Source organism: Oryza brachyantha, chromosome 7 (assembly GCF_000231095.2).
Source record: "Oryza brachyantha chromosome 7, ObraRS2, whole genome shotgun sequence".
In the NCBI taxonomy this organism is placed as follows: Eukaryota; Viridiplantae; Streptophyta; class Magnoliopsida; order Poales; family Poaceae; genus Oryza; species Oryza brachyantha.
Window position 1 is genome coordinate 17,164,746 of NC_023169.2, and position 22,633 is coordinate 17,187,378.

The 22,633-nt window shown below is 42.8% G+C and overlaps 2 protein-coding genes and 1 pseudogene across 2 annotated transcripts; 1 reads left to right on the forward strand and 2 right to left on the reverse strand.

Annotated features, from left to right (window-relative positions):
* Positions 1 to 1,812: 1,812 nt before the first annotated feature.
* Positions 1,813 to 4,102, forward strand: LOC102706307 (beta-fructofuranosidase, insoluble isoenzyme 3-like). The gene is made up of 3 exons (XM_040526251.1): positions 1,813 to 2,002; positions 2,168 to 3,528; positions 3,671 to 4,102. Exons 1-3 carry the CDS (start codon positions 1,813 to 1,815, stop codon positions 3,857 to 3,859), a joined length of 1,740 nt encoding a protein of 579 aa, XP_040382185.1. The 3' UTR covers positions 3,860 to 4,102.
* A 1,214-nt stretch (positions 4,103 to 5,316) lies between these two features.
* On the reverse strand, positions 5,317 to 17,539 carry LOC102706489 (putative 4-coumarate--CoA ligase-like 8). The gene is made up of 4 exons (XM_040526338.1): positions 16,520 to 17,539; positions 13,715 to 14,229; positions 5,948 to 6,053; positions 5,317 to 5,448 (listed from the first exon to the last, which is right to left on the reverse strand). Exons 1-4 carry the CDS (start codon positions 17,537 to 17,539, stop codon positions 5,317 to 5,319), a joined length of 1,773 nt encoding a protein of 590 aa, XP_040382272.1.
* Positions 17,540 to 17,829: 290 nt separating this feature from the next.
* On the reverse strand, positions 17,830 to 20,326 carry LOC121055009 (annotated as a pseudogene).
* Positions 20,327 to 22,633: the final 2,307 nt, after the last annotated feature.

The following is a 22,633-nucleotide window of genomic DNA, read 5'->3' on the forward strand; positions in this document are numbered from 1 at the left end:
ATTAGGTGATACCTTCTGGTACGATGTGATACCACAAAGTAACTACTGATACTAAACTTTATACCGGATGATACCTGATGGTATTATCTGGTATCACATGGTACCTGGCGATACTAAGTGGTAACACATCCTTGCTACAGTTCACATCCTTGTTTCACTTAGAGAAGGTTTCCAACTGTGAACATAGTACTACTTTTTTAGACATCGATCCCAGATATGTCAGTATGAAAAATATAAGTGAAAAGACCTAACACGGACATGTCAGTATGAAAAATATATGTGAAAAGACCAAACACAGACATGTCAGTATGAAAAATATATGTGAAAAGACCTAACAATGTTATCTAGTAGTAGCTATTGATAGCTATAGACATGTGGCCTACAGAAACAAATATATCAAGTACTTGTATAGACATGTATGAGGCATATTGTTTCATTCCCTGCCTCGAGTTGTTCACTCTCTATAAAAAAATTAATAATATATAGTGTAGTAAGATCTGACAAAGAGAGTAGAAAACGTTCCTGTTTGCTGCTGCTCTTACTCTCCTCCTTTCCACGCGCAGCAGACAAAAGCCAAAAGACAGCAGCAGACCGACGCCGTGGGGGGATGCGGTCTAGAGGAGACGTGTGCGGGGATGTGCTTTTTAAGTTTCAGTAATCTGCCCGTGCGCACGGGATACCGTGCTATAGTCTCCCTTTTTGGATCCTATTCTTATTTAGAGATAGATTTTTCGATATAAATAGATATCGAGAGGTATGATTTTGTTGTATTTTTTTGAGATTTAGAATTAGAGAGTTTTGAAAGAAGTATTGTTGGTGTACAAGAGCGTTCGATATACGTCTTCTGCTTTTTATCTGTCGGTATTTTTCTGCATCCCGACGATCTGATCGGCGGCACAATAGCGACGTGATCAAGTTAATCTCAGGAGCGGCGTAACCAGATTGTTGACATAGGAGCGACACAATCAGAGGTAATCTTTTATTTCCGCTAAAAGATTTTTGGGTTTTTGGTTCTACCTACCATTCACCCCTCTCTAGTAGGAGTGTTTAACTCGGTTTCGATCCTACAATTTCTATCCTTAAATGTAGACCGTATGATCTAGATATATCATGATCTTATGGTGTAGATTTTTTCTTTAATTAACGTGGTAATTTCTAGTCTTAAATTTAGACCGTACGATTTTGATATATCGTGATCTAACGGTGTAGGTTTTTTCTTCGATTAACGTGTCAATTTCTAGCCTTAAATTTAGACCGTGTGATCTAGATATATCATAAACTAACGGTGTAGATTTCTAGCCTTCAATTAACGTTATAATTTCTAGCGTTGAGAGCGAATATATATTATAATAGATAGGGAGATAAACAGATAGATTGTGTTCAACTCGGAAAACAATTGTACGCACCATATCTTCACACTACTCCGAATACAATACTAATTCTATATTTGTACGTTGATCCATAGCTGAAAAAATAATTCAGCATATCCAATTACGATATTCGCACGTGAATACAGTCTTTTTTTTTCTCTTATTTTCTTTCGATTAATCTCGGAATTTCTGGCTTATGAGAGAACGTGGGGACTCTTTTTCCTAGCACTTTATAATTCTAACGTATTTCTGTAGGATTTTATCTTTTATCTCTAAAGTTTTTATTGAACTATATTATCTCAACCGTAAGCATCTATTATCTCAAACAGTGTGGACATCGAATCGGTCTGCTGCCGAGAGTTTTCCACTAAGATTCCGATTGAACTGTACCTTATAAATATCATCAACTACGACACCACATACACCCGAGCGATTGGTCGTCATGGCGGCGGTTCGGTCATCATGGATGTCCGTCACCCTCCTCCTTGCAGCGTTGGTGCTGGCTCCCTCGCTGGCCGCGGTGGAGGCGTCTCACCATGCCTTCGCCGACCTGCAGCCTCTCGAAGCCGACCACGTTGACGACACACTTCGCACCGGCTTCCACTTTCAGCCACCTAGACACTGGATCAACGGTAAGCGACGACACATTGCCTCCAAACAGACTCAAAATAGTGCTTTAGTAGAGATTTTAGAAATTTTATCAGGCCGTCCGACCCCAACGAACAGGCCTAGCTCTGCCCCTACCTCCAAATGAGCTGATTAATTTTCTCGATTGAACTGAACTTTTGTACATGTAGATCCTAACGGAGTGATGTACCACAATGGTGTGTATCACCTGTTCTACCAGTACAACCCCAAGGCAGCGGTGTGGGGCAACATCGTGTGGGCGCACGCCGTGTCGACGGATCTCGTCAACTGGGTGTTGCTCGATCCGGCGATCTACCCGACGGGGCCGTTCGACGAGAACGGCTGCTGGTCGGGCTCCGCCACCGTCCTGCCGGACGGCACGCCGGTCATCATGTACACCGGGATCGATGCGGATGGCCGGCAGGTGCAGAACGTGGCCTACCCCAAGGACCTCACCGACCCTTACCTCCGGGAGTGGGTCAAGCCGGACTACAACCCCGTCATCGCCCCCGACGCCGGCGTCAACGCCACCGCCTTCCGCGACCCGACGACGGCGTGGCAGGGCCCCGACGGCGTGTGGCGGCTGGTGATCGGCACCAAGGACAACCACCGTGGCTTCGCCGCGCTGTACCGTAGCCGCGACTTCAAGCACTGGGCGCCCGCGCGCCGCGCGCTGCACTCCGGCGACACTGGCATGTGGGAGTGCCCGGACTTCTACCCCGTCACCTACTCCGTCGGCGACGGCGGCGGTACGAAGCATGTCCTCAAGGTCAGCCTCGATCTCACGCGGTTCGAGTACTACACGTTCGGGGAGTACGACCACGCCTCTGACACATACGTGCCGGACGCGGCGCTCGCCGACGGCAACGATGGACTCCGCTACGACTACGGGAACTTCTACGCGTCCAAGACGTTCCTCGACCCGGCGAAGCATCGCCGCGTGCTGTGGGGGTGGGCCAATGAGTCTGACTCCACCGCCGCCGATGTCCTCAAGAGCTGGGCCGGCGTGCAGGCGATCCCGAGGAAGATCTGGCTCGCGCCCAACGGCAAGCAGCTCCTGCAGTGGCCGGTCGCGGAGATCGAGTCCCTCCGCGGCAACCACGTCAACATCACGGACACGCTCGTCAGGGGCGGCGGGAGCTACTTCGAGGTGACCGGGCTCGCCACGCCGGCGCAGGCCGACGTCGAGGCGTCGTTCCAGGTGATGGACGTGGACAAGGCCGAGCCGTTCAACCCGGCGTGGCGCGGCGCCGACGCGCAGACGGTGTGCGCGGCGCGCGGCGCAGACGCCAAGGGCGGCGTCGGCCCGTTCGGCCTGTGGGTGCTGGCCTCCGACGAGCTCAAGGAAAGGACGGCTGTGTTCTTCAGTGTGTTCAAGCGCGACACCGATGGCGGCGGCAACAAGCACGTTGTCCTCATGTGCACCGACCCCTCCAGGTCATCCTACGCCGAGCACCTCTACAAGCCAACATTCGCCGGCTTCGTCGACGTCGACATCGCCGAGACCGGCAAGATTCCCCTACGAACTCTGGTACGCCACATGAACATCTTGGTCTTTTTATTATTCTTGAAAAGTAATTTGAGGTAAAAAAATGTATCTCAAGTTTTAAAAAAAGTCAATCTTCTCGCGGGTTGATTCATCCCTATGATGTTTAACCGTGCGCGTGATGCAGATCGATCACTCGGTGGTGGAGAGTTTTGGTGGCCACGGCAAGACGGCGATCCTGTCGAGGGTGTACCCGACCATGGCCGTCGGCGACAAGGCGCGCCTCTTCGTGTTCAACAACGGCGAGTCGGACGTCAAAGTCACCAGCCTGAACGCGTACGACATGGGCTCGGCCAAGATCAGGGCAGAGACGTGATTTAGATTATCCGGCTTAATCAATCTCACACGGACGCTGCAGAGATAGGAAGACAAGATAGGTTTAGGCCAATACAAATACCAGCTCTATATGCTTACAGCAATACTTGGAAATTAGGAATAGATATCAGTAACTAGATTTGTAATTTTTTTTTCTTCTGCATAGATGCTTACTAGCTAATGTTTGCGTTGAGACATAATTAAGTCGTTTACCCTCCACAAGATAAATAGTTTGTAGAGTATTCTTTTTCTTATACATCGATCATGGTTGCTTAATAATGTTTGCATTGACGTTTACTCTCCACAAAGAATAACAGTTATAGTGAAGAATAATTAACAGTTATACTGAACTACTTACATATAAGTAACTAGACTGGTATTTTTTTTTCTTACACATGGACCCTGCTGGTTGCTTACTAACGTTTGCATCGAGACAAAATTAAGCCGATTACTCTATGAAAAAAAAAACATTAAGTCGTTTACACGACCGAATTCACAAGCACAACACGTGCACGCGCCAAATCAACACGCACCGGAGTCAAAGAACAGAGGCGCGGTTAGCCTGTCGACTATTAGCATTTAATTAAGCAAGATACTAAGTAATTAGCAGCCCGGCCATGGTGGCCATGGCCGCCTTCTTGTCGGTGTTGGGCTTGGACACGACGGACGGTGCCATCGTTGCCGGCGAGCGCCCTGTACTTGTCCTTCCTGGCCGGTGATCGAAGCTGGTGCACTCGATCGTAGGAGAGCGTACGTGGAGGGCGATGAGCCTCTGGATGTAGTTGGCCACCTCGCCGTTGCAGGTGAGCTCGCCGGGGATCGAGCTTGCTGAGGAAGGTGACCGGCCACGTAGCCGGGGCTGGGGTTCATGAAGAACTAGAAGGGGTCGAGCGCCTGCGCCTTCCACCCCATACTCTCAATTGTGACCCCTTAAACTCCTTAACATTAAGAAACAATCAGCGCCAAGACAATGGCTACACATAAAATCAAGTAAGGTTGGGCAACACATTTCATGAAAATTATACTTTTAGAGCAAGTTCAATAGTATAGTCAATTACTAGCTCCAATTTATCTATAGTCAATCTAATAATCAATTCATACAAATAGTTACCTACAAAACATTAATAAATGGTCCCATATATCATATACACACAGTGTCTTAGAGCCCATGCTACAGTTAGCTATAAATTAATAGCTCACTACTCTTCTCTCTCTTCTCTTAACTCTTTAAAATATATTTACAGATGGTTTATAGCCTGCTATTGTACCTGTTCTTATTTATTTTAGATAGTATTGCACTATATTTTCTAAGCACGTGCTTTAAACTAGTGTGTGTGCGTGCGTGCGTGCGTGTGTGTATATATATATATATATCCGAAATGAAATGTGATCGAAGCTTTGGTAAATCCATGGTGTTTATTCCTGTGGTCGATCATTCGATCATTTAACTCGCACGGTTTACATCCTGCTTCGATGCAAGATAGACTCCTGCAGTAAGCATTTCAGCTGTCGCTTGAGGATCTTGCCTGAAGGGGACCTTGGGATGGCCTCGACGAACACAACTTTTCTGATCTTCTTGTATGGCGCCACCTATATATATATATCATGTATGGATTAATCATAGATTTTCAACCCATCTATTTGTTTCTACTTATGTTTATAAATTAAAATTAAAAATTTCAATCTTGAAATTGGAGTTTGCTTTGGGGTTTTCCACTACAGTTTATTTTTCAGCCTTCATTTTTAGTCCACTGAAAATAAATATATAAAAATTCCATTCATAAATTATTTTTTCTTCACAAATACGTCATTTAGTTTTTTTCGCTCCCCTAGCTGTTATACTAAATTATGCTACCTCCGTCCCTAAATGTTTGACGCTATTGACTTTTTTATGCACGTTTAACCATTCATCTTATTTAAAAAGTTTACATAATTATTAATTATTTTTATATTATTTTATTTATGGTTAAGTATACTTTTATACATATATTAGCTTTACGTATTTAAAAAAAATTGAATAAAATAAATGATCTAACATATATAAAAAAGTCAACGACGTCAAAATATTTACGGACGGAGGGAGCACTACCTTGCTCTGCACAAATGACATGATTTGATCTTCCTGAAGGTGAGTGCTGCCTTGTTTCTTGACCACGTATGCCACCGGGATCTCGCCGGCGTCCATGTCGGGATACCTGCAACACCACCATATGTCGTGCATCCAGTTAGCCATGCAAGCCGAGCTGCCGAGTGTGAGTAAGAGGATGGCCGGCGCCGGCGCTGGCCGCCGGCGGTGTACTGACGGCGCGACGGCGGCGTCGTGGACGTGGGGTGGGTGGCCAGGACGTCCTCCAGCTCGGCCGGAGCCACCTGGTAGCCCTTGTACTTGATCATCTCCTTCAGCCGGTCGACCACGTAGACGAGGCCACGCGAGTCCACGTAGCACAGGTCACCCGTACGCAGCCACGGCCGGCCGCCGGAGCCGGCGGCCGTAGTAAGGGCCAGGGCCGTCGCCGTCTCGTTGTTCAGGTAGCCTCGCATGACGGAGGGGCTCCGGACCCAGAGCTCGCCGGTGCGGTGGGGCGGGAGGGGCTCGCCGGAGTCCGGGTCCACGATCTTGGCCTCCGTGTCTGGCATCAGCCGCCCGATCGTCACAACGGTGGAACCGCGGTTGCTGCTAGTTCTCTCGGCCGCCGCTGCAGCGGCGGCGGTCGTCTCCGTCGACGGCGGCGGCGCTTCCACCCCGTCGACGCGGCGGTGGTCGTCGTCGGCGGCGGGCAGATCGCACATGGTGATGTTGCCCGTCGATTCCGTTAGCCCGTAACACTGCACGCATACATGTATATGGCGGTAATTCATCGCATGCCTCTTTGTCCCGAAACAAGATGATTTAGACGGTTCTAATTTTGTTCTAAGAAAATCATTTCTTTACACTTTTACTTTCATAAATCCATATTTTCACCCCTTTAATTAATACTTGTCGAACAAACCCATTATGCTACCCACGTTCTAGAATAAGCATTGATAGGGTATTTAGCATAAACCAAGAAGACGTCAAAAGATTCTTTCTTAGTCATTTTAGTAGGAAATAGTTAACTTTTTACCACTCTTACAAATGGTGCTAACATATTTGTCGCTGAACCCATATGTCAGAGACTTATGAGGACTTACATGTCATAGACAGCGGATGGCAAATATGTTATGTGCCATTTGTAAGAGTGGCAAAAATTTAAATGTCACTTTTAGTAGTCAAAATTTTAATTTTGAATTGATTAGATTTTCTTTCTAAACATTTAATTGACTTTAAAATTATCAGACATATTGAATGTCATGTAAATACTTTTAGAACGGAGGAAGTACTAATGAGACACGTCGATTGTTCCATATTTTGCTCTTCTACTAACTGTTTCTCAGTACGAAGGGTTTGATATTATTTCAAAATATAGTATATAAGAAATTCTAAAAAATACCAATGATGACGTTTGATCTCGATATCTTGCCATCAACAAGTGCAAATTTCAAAAAATTGCTATCGACGTCAAGTAATGGCAAAAACATATTGATGATAATGTTCTTTTCAAAAGTTCTGGTGTAACCCAGTCAATCTGCCAGGGACCCTTCATCCCGAGAAACAAAAGACATATTGATGGCAAAAGCTTTGATATTATATACTTTCTCTAAACAAAAGACATATAAATTTGATTTTTTTTAACATGACTTGGATCATAACTTTTATATCACAATAAATTTATGAAGTTTACTAAGCTTGTGAGACAATGAAAGTACATTTAAGTCAAATCTGCCGAGGCAATTATTATGTTTTTGAAGTATCTTAAAACTTTTATTAATCAAAATTTTATAAAGTTGACTAAGTATTAATGTATTATCCGGACATTGCGCATATTTATGACCACACGGAGGGAGTATGTCATGGAGTACTCATGATTGATTTAACGTACTATACTCATACACCACAGAAATGCCGAGGACATGAAAATTGTGCAGACACTGCACCACCCGTACTACCACACAATTAATAATTTAATGATTTTAACTAAAACGCTACTTGTATTTAAAATAGATTATCCACATTTCTTTTAAAATACACGCAGTTTGGTAATGATCAAATTATAACAAAATAATTAACAAATTATATATTTTTTAAATAAGATGAGTGATAAACATAAACATAAAAACCAACTGAGTTAAATAAAAAAAATACGAAAGAATTACATCGAAAAGCTAGTGGCACGATGAACTACCTTTTTGGGCTTAGAACCACTGGATGGAGTGACTTCCATTTTGTTCATGTCCTAACCCATTATGATTAGTCCTCGCTAACTCCAAATATTTTCAACCTGTACGAGTACTTTTATCTGACCTATGAAGCTTTTGTTTCTAGACTAACTACTGGTGGTACAGTAGTACAAGAGAGATTTGCTTCGATCTAACAAAAAATATCTCAAGATACCAATATCTCATGGTATCAAATGATAGTACACATCCTACTCAGCTAGATCTAATACTGAGAAACGATTTGGTACCTGGAGATACTTTTTGTAGGACCGAAACAAATCTTAGTACAAGAACATTTCATGCATTCCAAAATGCATTACTACATTTTAACTCGTTTTTCACGCGAGCGAAATCCACAGAAAATCTCCGACACCATAGTTCATAATTAATTGCACATGTTTAGATATACTCTCTACGGATACTAATATAAGGCATACGTGGTTTATTTAAACCATTAATACATTCTCAATACCTACGAAAATAACATAATAGATACAACAATATGAATCTAATGATATCACATACATAAGGATAAATATACATATGATCAGTTTAATATTTCGTTAAAGTTATGAATGGTAATTCTTTTAAAAATTAAGTTAACAGAAAATAAGGACGGAGGGAGTGTATTAGACTACCAGATGATGAAGTAAGTTAAAACGGCCAGCATGGTTCTGAGAAGCAGGGGAAATTTTAGATGCTATACTAGAATAAAACAAGCACACATACTTAGGATTTATTTGGTTTGGGAAAATTTTAATCCACAGGGGTTATTGCATGTAAAAAACCAAACGGCATATTTGTGAACCAACATAATTTATTAATAAAACTTTTATTTATGTATTCTTAACTATCTAAAAATCAATGCTAAAAAATAAATATCGGCAAAAAACCATAAAATCAACTCCAAATTTAAGGTTGAAAATTTAATTTAAGCACAAGAGAAAAAGACGAGGATGATAGAATTAGAAACAAGTGAAGAAATATAAATACATGCATCTATAAAAAAATTCAAGATATTTTGGATGTAAACTTTCTATGATTTCTCTTTACAACTTGTAGGGAAAATTGTCTTTGATTTCACCTAATTTCTACAAATCGAATAACTTATAGAAATTCATACTTATACATCCAAATCATTTGTTTTTTCTCCAAATTGAATGGACCCTTATTCTGATAAGTTATATTCAACACATTTTTTTTGTTTTCTTTTACTTACTCCATCCCAAAACATAACTACTTTTAGAACTTAACATGGCCTTTGAGATATTACTTGACTAATAATATTCATAAAAATAATTAATTTTAAAATAAAAGAGTTTTATATTATGATACAACCTCACCTTTTCCTTTTTTACTTATGCTATAAGCCAATATTTAAATTTTTAAACTTAAATTTAGAGTAGATTTTCCCTACATCTCCGGTAGACGCCCGTGGCGGCGCAGTAGCCGGCGGTGAGGTGCGACGACTCCGTCTCCATCTCCGGCGGACGTCGTTGGAAAATTTCGGTGGATGGATCGAGAGTTAAGACTGCTCCGATCCTTAAAAAGAAGCTAAGAAATGCCTACTGCAAAATTAAAAATCTATTTTAAAAACTAAGATATGTAATAACATTTTTAAAAAACGTATTGTTTAGCAGTTTGATAAATATATAGACACCATCCGAGAGCGTGGGTAGAAGTACGTAAACATATCGATCGATCACTTGTTTGAACAGACCAAACCGGTCTACGAAAGAGTAGTACAGAACTAACAACCATATATGTTAGGCCCAAATCGGCCCAAAATATATCTTCTGAATTTTTTAATTGCGATAGTTTACTTTTAAATTAATTTTTAATTTTTTATTCTATTCAAAATTTTTGATCAAATATACAAAATTATAAATATACTTAAAGTTATTTTAGTGATAAATCAAATCGTAACAAAATAATTAATAATTATATAATTTGTTTGAATAAGATTAAGAGTCAAATATAGATACAAAAGCAAAAAATATTTACGGTCTCCAACAATGTATCAAACAAGGTTCCAAAACGATTTTTTTTTAATCTATGTTAAAATTGGATGTCCAACAGAGACTTAATCTTGTTTCTAAAATACTTGCAGTCCTAACCACAGCCCAAAAGAGTCTTAAATATGAGGACGTAATCGGCGTTCTCAATCTCGTTCGGAGGAGTCGGACGCACGAAATATTTCACTCCTGAAGAGTCCGTCGCGCGACGCCGATTCCACGCCATTCCCTCCACGGACTCCTCTGCCGACGCGCCTTCTCCGCAACTGCTCGTGGCCGGCGCTGCCCCTCCGCAGCAACTCGCCGCCGGCGCCGACCACTCCGCCACAGCTCACCACCATCCCTTCGCCCTAGATCTCCGCCGGCGCAGCTCCCTCTGCCCCAGGTCGTCGCAAGCACCTCCCCCGTCTTAGCTCGTCGCCGGGTCCTCCTCCTCTGCCCCAGGTCGCCGGCGAGGCGCCGACGGCGCCACGTCCATCCCATGTCGTCGGCACCCCTCCATAGCAGCCAGCAGGTAACTCACATTCATCAATTGAAGAACGAGCTTAGGAGTTGAACCTGTACATACAAATCAATCAATTAGTCCTATGAATCATAATTATCTTTGAAATCTTTATCTCTCTGCTCATGTACAGCACAAAAGAGAATAATGGTGGGCAATCCGGTTGCTTGCCCATCTCCAGTGAAAATCATCAATATTCTGGATCCTATGTCTTAACTCAAAAAGATACTTAATTGTTCATAGGTTAATATTTTACACTGTACTGCACACATATGTATACTGTTTAGTCATATATTCTACACATGCATGATCTCATCTGGCAATGGCAAGCCAACAACCATGCTCTGTCCGACAAAAACAAAACAAAAAAATACCGTCCACAGGCAATGGGCGGCATGCACAGCAGGCGGCGGCGACGTACACAGGCAGCGGCGGCGACGTCATACGTCGGAAAGGGGCGGCGACGTTTAAAAAAAGAAGAAAAAAAAAAGGAGAACGACCCTATCTTAACTAATTTGGTTGATTTAATCCACTGACTATTTTTAGGACTTGATTTTAGACTTCTATTAGAGTAGAGGTAATTTTTAGGCTCATTATTTTTTAAAGACTTCCAATACAGGATTTTTAGGATTTAATCCTCTATTGGAGATGATCTACACTAGTATAGGTAAAGATCGAACCTTTTATTTGCATGGGTATTGTTTAGATGATGTGATCATTTCATAAAGAGTTAAGCTTTCCATGGATCTGTATATTAAACGATTACATATGTAACATATGTATCATGATCTTTTTTCTTTAATACCCTTTATTAGTGTGTATTGTACTTTGGTATACTGTGATTTTATTAGTATAGAGCAGATCTGAACCGTATCATTAATTGGATACTTGGATCACTAGTATGACACTATGACCCACTAGTAGTATAGGATAGTACGACACTATACCTAGTATAGTATTGGATATTTGTTTTTTCCATACTTTTTCTATAGAAAGAATAGTGATGGTGGTAGGCGGTGTGAATCTGTTACCTATTCCATCACAAGCTCTCTTCTATTTTTAAATAAAAAATAAACTAAGATTTATACATTAAACCATTATTATTAACTCTACTTTAATAAGATATTAATGATATTTTTAAATAAAATCTCGTTGTAAGACATAAACAATATGCTAGTATTATAAAGAAACTCAAATATTATATCTTCAGTTGACAAATAATACGTTGTTTATTTATACATAGTTGTGTTTTGTTTTGACATTACTACATATATAGGAGAGTACAACATGTATCATCGAAACGAAGGTGAAAGACTTGGAATTAATCTCCTTGGCATTTATATATTATCCCGCTGCTTCAAGGATAAACACGTGTAGTAAACATTTGAGTCGGCGCCTGAGGATCTTGCCGGAGGGAGACCTTGGAATGGAGTCAACGAACACCACTCTTCTTATCTTCTTGTATGGAGCCACCTAATCATGATTAATTCATCCTTGCTCCATCGATCAGCATTCAAAGTTTAAATTAATGCAGTAGCATGGTGGCCCACGCAGATTACGCGGCTAGCATTAATATAAAAGTATTTCATATAATACAATAATCTTTTTATATTTTATTGTGAAAAATATGTTACATAGTAATATAATTTAAATTGATATTTTAGTTAATATAGTAATCCATATGTGCATAAAACAAACATGATTGATGCTTTAGTATTCTCTTAATAATACTAATAATGCAGTAAGTCAAAGAAATATAAATTTTGTGGTATAGTTTTTATCTTATTTTCTCAATCTTTATCTTCAATATAATAGCAGTTACTCTCACTATCACCAACTACACCGTTCCACCAACTAAAGATGGCATATTATATAAGTTTATTCGTGATGGTTTATAATTCGATCCGAATAAAACGATGTCCATCGTAATCAACACTATTTTATTTCCAGGTTTCTTATATTTTATTCTGTTATTGTTTCTCGCTATTTGGACTCTACACATGCATGCCCGACTACTGGTTTGTTTAGCTTGGGCCGTTTGGTTTTGACTGGTGTGGCTTAGAGCCCTGGACACCTAGTATCTTTTTATCTGTTCTCTACTCGGTTGGAGTAAAAAAAAAGATACTAATTGAAAATAGCTTGTTTTATTGGCTCTACTACTCTAATGTATAAATATATATCTATACGTGCTATTAGATCCTAAACGTTAAAAATATACGATCACCGATAGAGACGGATTCTAATTCCGTAATGTTGCATGCTCGGACTTCTTTTCTCTCTTATTTGATACCTGAGTTATGATAAATCTCATCCATCGAAATCTATAATTTTCTCTTTTTTATGTGATTAATCTACACCGTTATAATCTGGACCCACCATAATCTAATGGTTCATATTTTTTCTTTTTCTCTGATTAACGTGGTAATTTCTAGTCTCTGATTAATCTACACCGTTATAATCTAGAACCACCATGATCTAACGGTTCATATTTTTTTTTCTCAAATTAACGTGAGAATTTCTAGCCCCCAGAGCGAACGTGTAGGTTCCTTTTCGGGCTGTCTTTATATTATATATTATAGATAGATAGATAGATGGTAATGCCACTCCACACACCCATACCAAAATTTGAATTCTAACCTTAAATTTAGGATTAATTTTAAGAATTTTTTTATTAAAGTTTTTTTTAGCATTTATTTTTTGATCGTTAAGAATACATATATAATTTTTTCATAAATTATTTTTTGTTTGCAAATATTCTATAAAGTCAACAATCACCCCCATATGCTTTGTCATTTCTCTGATTTTTACTAATTAATCAACATACCTTGCTCTGAACAAAAGACAGGAGTTCATCTTCCTCGAGATGACAGCTGCTACCTTGTTTCTTGACCACACATGCCACCGGGATCTCGCCGGCGTCCTCGTCGGGATACCTGCGACCATGCACACCACATAACACGACACTTTAATTAGCAAGGAGAGGATGGACCGGAGCTGCAAGAGTGTGAGTAAAGTGGATCGCCGGCGGTGGCGGTGTACTGACGGCGCGACGGCGGCGTCGTGGACGTCGGGGTGGGTGGCCAGGACGTCCTCCAGCTCGGCCGGAGCCACCTGGTAGCCCTTGTACTTGATCATCTCCTTCAGCCGGTCGACCACGTAGACGAGGCCACGCGAGTCCACGTAGCACAGGTCACCCGTACGCAGCCACGGCCGGCCGCCGGAGCCGGCGGCGGTAGTAAGGGCCAGAGCCGTCGCCGTCTCGTTGTTCAGGTAGCCTCGCATGACGGAGGGGCTCCGGACCCAGAGCTCGCCGGTGCGGTGGGGCGGGAGGGCCTCGCCGGAGTCCGGGTCCACGATCTTGGCCTCCACTTCCGGCATCAGCCGCCCGATCGAGACAACGGCGGTGGCACCGCGGTTGCTGCTTATCTCCGCCGCCGCTGCAGCGGCATCGTTCATCTCCGTCGACGGGCGCGCTTCCACCCCGTCGACGCCGCGGCGGTCGTCGTCGGGCAGATCGGACATGGTGACACAGCCCGTGGACTCCGTTAGCCCGTAGCACTGCACGTATACGTACATGTAGCATGTACGATATATATATTAATACACATATATTATATTTATTACTATCTCCGTTTCATAACCTAAGATGTTTGATTTTTTTACGACGTTTGACCATTCGTCTCATTTAAAAATTTAGTTACAAATATAAAAAATAATAAGTCATGCTTAAAGTTTTTTTATAATAAAGTAAGTCACAAGCAAAATAAATGATATTTTTATATGTTTTTAATAAGATGAATGATCAAACTTTACCAGAAAAAAATCAAATATCTTATATTATCAAACGAAGTGAGTACTTTTTAACTTGCAGTATACGGGTATTTGCTTCGACTTGTGCAACTGTTGTTTCTAGAGTAACTCGAATAGTAGTACGACGATCCGTACAGATTATATGGCTAACATCATTATAATTTTATTTTATATCTAATAGACATAGTTTCACATTTTTATATAAAAATACTTACAGTAATATAATTTTAAACGCCAACGTAACTTGTTTTACTTATACATTTGATATTCTATTTCATATAGTAATGCATATTCCGTTTCATGTCGTAAAACGTTCTTGTTATATCTCGATCCATTTATTGATAGATATATATTGTTTAGATATACCCTTTTCGGTTGTTTTACGCCATTGACTTTTTTATTTACGTTTGATCATTCGTCTTATTCAAAAATTTTATCCAAATATATAAAATTATAAATCGTAATTAAAGTTACTTTAGTAATAAATCAAATCATAATAAAATAGTCAATAATTATATAGATTTTTTGAATAAGACGAAGGGTCAGATTTATATAAAAAATTAACGGTGTCAAACAAAATCGGAGGGAGTATCTTTGAATTTATTAATATTTATATAAATTTAGGCAATACTAAATAGCCTATGTGGTCAGCGCATAGCATCATGAAGATGACCATGAATTAGGGTTACAGGCGTTTCCGCGTTCCCAAAACTCAGAGCAGCAGAGAACAACACCTTGATCTTGATACTTCAATTACCAGGCACATTCATCATATGCTCAGCGCACAGAGGTGAACAGACATCGCCTTACCCAAGATTTTATCACATTTGCTTGGAGCAAGATGCAACTGTCAGAGAACTGTCAATGAGGGGACCTGGAATCCTAGATAGATTTAGAAGAAACCTCCACTATTAAATCGATGTATAGATTAATTAATAAAGTTTGGGGGCTGGGTTGTGGATAAGGAGATTCAAGAGATTTGGGGAGAGTTTCTGTTATTTTGTCTTTGTTTTTTCATTTTTTTTTACACTCTATTGTGTCTTGTGATTTGTCTTGTGATATGGAATGAAGAGAATACTGATAAAGTTAATATTTGTTTAATTCCAAGGCTCGAAACGAGCATAAAAATAAGCTAATTAGACCAAGCAGAAAGCTTCTAATAATATCATCGAGAAATCACAGTGTCGTAATTTTTTTCTCCACTATATATATTGTTGCTGAATTTAAACATTGGTGTTAGCATTGCTTTTTTTACAATAATTTAATTTGTAATATGACATTGGCTAAAACAATGTATATTTTCTTACTTATTATTTTGATTAGAACATTTTTTCATCCTTCTTTTTATCATGCTCTACGTAAAATTGGATACCTTCCGGAAAGAAAACAGTGATATCTGTGGGTATCTTCGGAGGATAATAAAATTGCTGTTTTGATTATGATTTCCACTCATCGACCGACGGCTTTTTCGTATCACGCTCCCTCTGACATGATTAGTTCCCAACGCATCAAAGTGGAATTTTTATGACGGATTCATGTGTTTCCGTCTCAAAATGATTCGTCAAGTTTTGACTTTTTGTTTGGGAGCATAACATTTATGTTTCCGTCTCAAATTTTTTTGGAAAAAAAAGGAACAATGAGTAATCTTGTGCAATTTGCATCATAAAAATCACAGGTCAACTATAGTACAACGCTGATGCATCTATGCAGCGATGAACATAAACTAACACTCAATTATTTTCGCTTCAACTTATACTTATAAGCTAAGATTTGAATTTTTAACATTAAATTTAGAGTTGATTTTGTTTTTTATTATTGTTTATTTTTCAATTTTTACTTTTAGATTAATAAGAAATTATTTTTTGTATATTAAATATGACGTTTGGACAACGAGGGTCTAAGTTAAACCATCACATTCATCATGATTTTGGAATAGTGCAATTAAGTAGCTGGGGATTACGTGTAGTCAATAGTTGTGGTTTAATTAATCAAAGTGAAGTATAGAAAGTACTAACAAATTAAGTAGCAAATTAATTACCTGAGTGAGGCTGACACCGGGGAAGCAGCTGAGGAAGCGCGCCATGTGCTCGCGCTGCAATGGCGCGCCGGACGACACCACATGTCGCAGCCGCATTCGCCGCGACGGCTCGCCGGTCGCCGCCCTCGTCATCTGCACGACCATCGGCGGCACGGCCAGAAGCCTCGTGACCGCGTACCGCTCCACCGCCGCCATCGTCTTCTCCACCGAGAACCTGCCGGGGACCACCACCGTCGTGGCGCCCAGCGCCACCGTGGCCATGACGAACGACGAGAAGCCGAACATGTGGAACATGGGCAGCACGCACCCGTACGCCTCGTCGGCGTGCTGATCCCCGCCGCCCCACGCGCGCTCCAGCGACGCGGCCATGGCGATCACGTTGCCGTGCGTGCTGACCACGCCCTTGCTCCTCCCCGTCGTCCCCGACGAGTAGAACAGCAGCGCCGCGTCGTCGCGGCCGACGCTCGACGACGGCGGATCAAACCTCCCCTCGTGATCGTCGTCCTCCGCGGCACTGTCGGCGAGGAGCTGCTCGATGAAGACACGTTTGGCGACGCGCGGGATGGAGCTGAGCTTGGGCGCGAGCTCGCCGGTGGTGAGCACAAGGAAAGGCCTCGCGTCGTCGGCTTGCCGGGCGAGCTCGTCGGGCGTGAGGAGCGGGTTGGCGGCGGAGAGCACGGCCCCGAGGGACAGCACGGCGAGCGAGAGGGCGGGGAAGCTGATCGAGTTCGGCGAGAGGAGGAGCGCGACGTGGCCGCGGCGGAGGCCGAGGGCGGAGAGCGCGCGCGCCATCCTGCGGGAGAGCGCGTGGAGGCCGCGGAAGGAGAGTGCGGCGCCGTCGGAGGCATCGACGAAGGCCGGGCGGGCCTGGCGGTCGGGGAGGAGCAGGCGCGGGAAGATGTACGCAGGGAAGGAGGGCGCGGTGACGGCGGCGAACTGCGGAGGGTGGCCGCTCCGGTACACGCCCGTGGCGGCGCAGTAGCCGGCGGCGAGGTGCGAGTGCGACGACTCCGTCTCCATGTCCGGCGGTCGTTGGTCTCGAAAAATTTCGGTGGATGGGTCGAGAGCTAAGACTGCTCCGATCCTTAAAAAGAAGCGAAGAAACGGGATGGGATCATGTGTAGGACGTTTCGTTTATAAGCATTTTATCAAACTATTTAGGGCGTGTTCTTTTGTTAATAAAGCATGAAAAATTATCTAAATTTTGATGCTTATTTAATATTATAATTCATAAACAGTGAAATTTATTAGCATGGACAATAGAGCAGATCTGAACCATCCTTGGATACTTGGATCACTAGTATGGCCTACTAGTAGTATAGAATAGTACAATGTGCAACTCAAATAGTCAACTAATATGTTGTTTATTTATACACACATAAGAGTATATGACTACAACACAATAGTACAACATGTATCATCGAAACGAAGGTGAAAGACTTGGAATTAATCCCCTTGGAGTTTTATTATCCCGCCGCTTCAACGATAAACACGTGCAGTAAACATTTGAGCTGGCGCCTGAGGATCTTGCCAGAGGGAGACCTTGGAATGGAGTCAACGAACACCACTCTTCTGAACTTCTTGTATGGAGCCACCTAAGAGCACGTAGATCTTTAAGCCGTCTGTATATTAGGAAATTTGTAAAAAAGACTATCTTCATCTAAAATACGACTACAGCGTCTCTTCATGAACAGACAGCAGGGGTGCGTGCTCCAATACCAAATCGACACCACTAGCACTGCTGTACGCTACGTCTCGTCTATTCACTAGTACTATTGATTATATTGATTTATGTGTCAAAGAAAAAATTAAATGTTTTGCAGACAAACAAATAGACAAGTCATTATACAAGCTGTCTATTTAGTTGTCTATTTAGTTGTGTGTGTCAAATAGATAATAATTGTCTATACTGTTGTACTTGCCCTAATCATGATTTATTCATCCATGCTCCCTCGATCATCATTCAAAGCTAAAATTAATGCAATGGTAACGCCACTCCATATATATACACCCTGTTTTTTCGCTTATGTTTATACTTATAAACCAAATTTTGGTTTTTAACCTTAAATTTAGAAATAATTTTGGGAAACTTTTATTTATCGAAGTTTATTTTTTAGCATTTGCTTTTAGACCGTTAAATACGTATATAATTTTTATTTATAAGTTTTTTGTTTGTAAATTGAGATTTGCTCCGATCTAACAAAAAGTATCTCGTACCAGTACCTCACGGTACCAAATCGTTTCTGATTACTGGGTCTAACAATACCTATCCTGCTCAGTTACATCTAATGGTGGGAAACAAATCTCATGTAATATACCATAAAGCCACGCAATCACCCTCATATACTTTGTCGTTTCTCTGATTTTTACTAATTAATTAACGTACCTTTCTCTGAACAAAATTAAGACAAGAGTTCATCTTCCTCGAGATGACAGCTGCTACCTTGTTTCTTGACCACACATGCCACCGGGATCTCGCCGGCGTCCTCGTCGGGATACCTGCGACCATGCACGCCACATAACACGACACTTTAATTAGCAAGGAGAGGATGGACCGGAGCTGCAAGAGTGTGAGTAAAGTGGATCGCCGGCGGCGGCGGTGTACTGACGGCGCGACGGCGGCGTCGTGGACGTCGGGGTGGGTGGCCAGGACGTCCTCCAGCTCGGCCGGAGCCACCTGGTAGCCCTTGTACTTGATCATCTCCTTCAGCCGGTCGACCACGTAGACGAGGCCACGCGAGTCCACGTAGCACGGGTCGCCCGTGCAGCCACGGCCGGCCGCCGGAGCCGGAGCCGGCGGCGGTGGTCAGGGCCAGGGCCGTCGCCGTCTCGTTGTTCAGGTAGCCTCGCATGACGGAGGGGCTCCGGACCCAGAGCTCGCAGGACCTCGGACAAACTCCTGATGGTGGCACTGTTGCTAATCTGGCAAATGAGAGAACAAGGAGAAAACGAAAGCGAAATGTGGCGAGAGGTTTTCAGAGGAATGCTTGCCTCTTTTACTGAAGAAAAACAAAAGTCCCGTGGGGCAAAATTACAGAGTTCCTACTCTTATTTGTACTAACTAATTTCTGAAAAACAATCTAAGCTAAGCATGCACACAACGTGCTTCCGAACTCGAAGCTGCATACTGCAACATGCCCTTCAGTCTTGCCGCCGCCCCCATGACGAACGACGAGAAGCCGAGCATGTGGAACATGAGCAGCACGCACCCGTACACCTCGTCGGCGTGCTGATCCCCGCCGCCCCACGCGCGCTCCAGCGACGCGGCCATGGCGATCACGTTGCCGTGCGTGCTCACCACGCCCTTGCTCCTCCCCGTCGTCCCCGACGAGTAGAACAGCAGCGCCGCGTTGTCGCGGCCGACGCTCGACGCCGGCGGATCGAATGTCTCCGGTGGTGAGCGCAAGGAAAGGCTTCGCATGGTCGGCTTGCCGAGCGAGCTCGTCGGGGGGTGAGGAGCGGGTTGGCGGCAGAGAGAGCACGGCCCCGAGGGAGAGCACGGCGAACGAGAGGGCGGGGAAAGCTGATCGAGTTCGGCGAGAGGAGGATCGCGACGTGGCCGCGGCGGAGGCCGAGGTCGGCGAGCGCGCTCGCAACTCGAAGGGACAGGTCGTCGCGGAGGTCGGCGGCGTCGTCGGAGGCGTCCACGAAGGCCGGGCGGGCCTGGCGGTCGGGGAGGAGCAGGCGCGGGAAGATGTACTCCGGGAAGGAGGGCGTGGCGATGGCGGCGAACTGCGGAGGGTGGCCGCTTCGGTAGACGCCCGTGGCGGCGCAGTAACCGGCGGCGAGGTGCAACTCCATCTCCATCACTAGCAATCGTTGGTACTCTTTCAGATGCTCACGCCGTATCAATGATATCGTACGTCAAACAGTTCATTTGTCTCTCTTTGTCAGTTGATCCTTCAACTTCATCGAGCTACATATAGGAGTTGATATCGCAACTCAATTAACGACTGAATAACTACTGACCACAGTAATCTACAATCTGTCTGAAGAAGCTAATAGCCATGTGGAGTTAACCTGGCAGGTGCCTCTGATGCTTTCACGATTTCACCAATCGAAATCGCAACGAAAACGATCTTTTTGGTGCGGTTTTTCTCCTGGTGCAAACTAGCAATCCTCCAGTTAGAGAGGCATGAGGACCGAGGTCCCGTTCTTCCCCGCTGGCCACTCCGGTCCCAGCGTCCACCTCTTCGCCGCGGTCGGTCCCTCCGGTCGTGCCCGTTAGCCGTGTTGAGAATTAATTTATTTCTAGAATATATTAGTGTTACCTCAAAATATCTTGAATAAACAAAGTAAAAAAAATAAGCAGCATGGTTGTCATAGCTAGCTACTATGTATTTATAGTTTTTTTCTAGTAGCTTGTGGCTAACTTGTACTAGTAGGTTCAAGAAAATCTTAGTTTCTCTCCCCCACGTTGGTTTCTATGTCTATAAATAGACATGTATAGGCCGTGTATTTGTCATGAATGAGATAAAGAAGCAAAACCTCCCACAATTGTTCTGTTTTTTTAAGTTTGTTGGTTGTCTCTATATTGTTTAGTTCCTTTTAAAGCTCTCTTCATTATACATTACCTATAGCACATCAATAACTCGTGGTGTCCCATCCTCATGGTCTCGCGCACATAATAGAGGGACGTGGTTGTCATGCACTAACCAACACTAATGATATTGGTGACTGGACGGAGGTGAGGGTCAAAGGAAGGCTCCACCCAGCATCAGAGCATTCATGTAAACCCAAAGAGGGACAAACCACACCTATTCGGCCGAACAGTTTCAAATCCCAATATCTAATAAATCTATATCCCAACATGCACTATTACTGTCAAGTAGTAACCACATTAGAATAAAGCTCAGTGACCTAACTTGATGCACTTAATTTCATCATCTGTCCTAGTATAGGCATAATACTCGTCGAGAACAAGCTTGCTGTTGCGGGCGGCATACATCATAGTCTCGAATGTTAAACCATTATTCGAACCATAATTTCTTAAGTCATTAGCATCCAGAATTTGTTGGGTAGTTAACTTTAACAACTTTACTCCTTTTATAAACTCAATACTTTTGATAGCAGATTTTGACTAGAAGACATAACAACAATCTAAAGTAGATGGTTAGTCAAATACACTTGCTAATATAGAAATAGCTGCATAAAGTTTTTATTTCTAATCTGAATCTAATTGATCTTCGGGAGGATTTACATCACCGAACTTGGCCCAATCTACTAATGTAGGAAGAACATCATGCCCAATAGGACCAAATACAATCTATTTAACCACATATAAAGTTACCCCACTAAACTCAGTTATAACCAATACATTAACACCCCAAAATACACAGAAATAGAAATAAACGCATTAGATGGGAAGGTTCTGTCATAAACTCCCACCGTCCATTCAGCCTGTCGCACTTAATGTTAATACGTGGTCTTCAAGGCATAGAAGATAATCATGAAAAAACTCAAAGTTATCTAGAAAAGGGAGAAACCATCGAAGTGAGCATTAGATCATTATATCAACATCTTTAACGAGCCTCTCAACCAGAAACACACTGAAGCTCTGGCGACTCCGCTTGGGGTAGAAGTCAGCACTGAGCCGCTACTACTATCAGCTGAGGTTGCTCTTATTGCCTCCCGGCTTGATCTAGGGTGGCCTAGTGTGCTTTTAAAAGTTAAAGCTTTTTATTGTAATGTTAGTCTTTTCGTTTTTAGTTTGGAATATCAGGGGTTTGAACAATGTGGGCAAAAAAGTTGTAATCCGAGAGACTCTTGTTAACGCTCAGCTCGATATTGTTTGTTTGTAAGAAATGAAACTTTTAGTAGTTGATGTCAATTGTGTTAGAGAAGGGGTTTCAGTGCTCTTATTGTTATGGGGGCAGTGGGAACGAGGGGAGGAATTCGCATTGCATGGAAAGATGATTTATTTGGTACTTCAGAAATGCACTTAGTCTCTTGGTCAATCTCAGTCAAGTTGAAGACAGTTTTTGGTGGAGGCTCTTGGTACTTGACATCGGTTTATGGTTCACAGGTTGATGACGGCAAGCTCCTCTTCCTCAACGAACTGGTGCAAGCAAGGGGTCTCTGCTCGGGCGGTTGGATGGTGGCTAGTGACTTTAA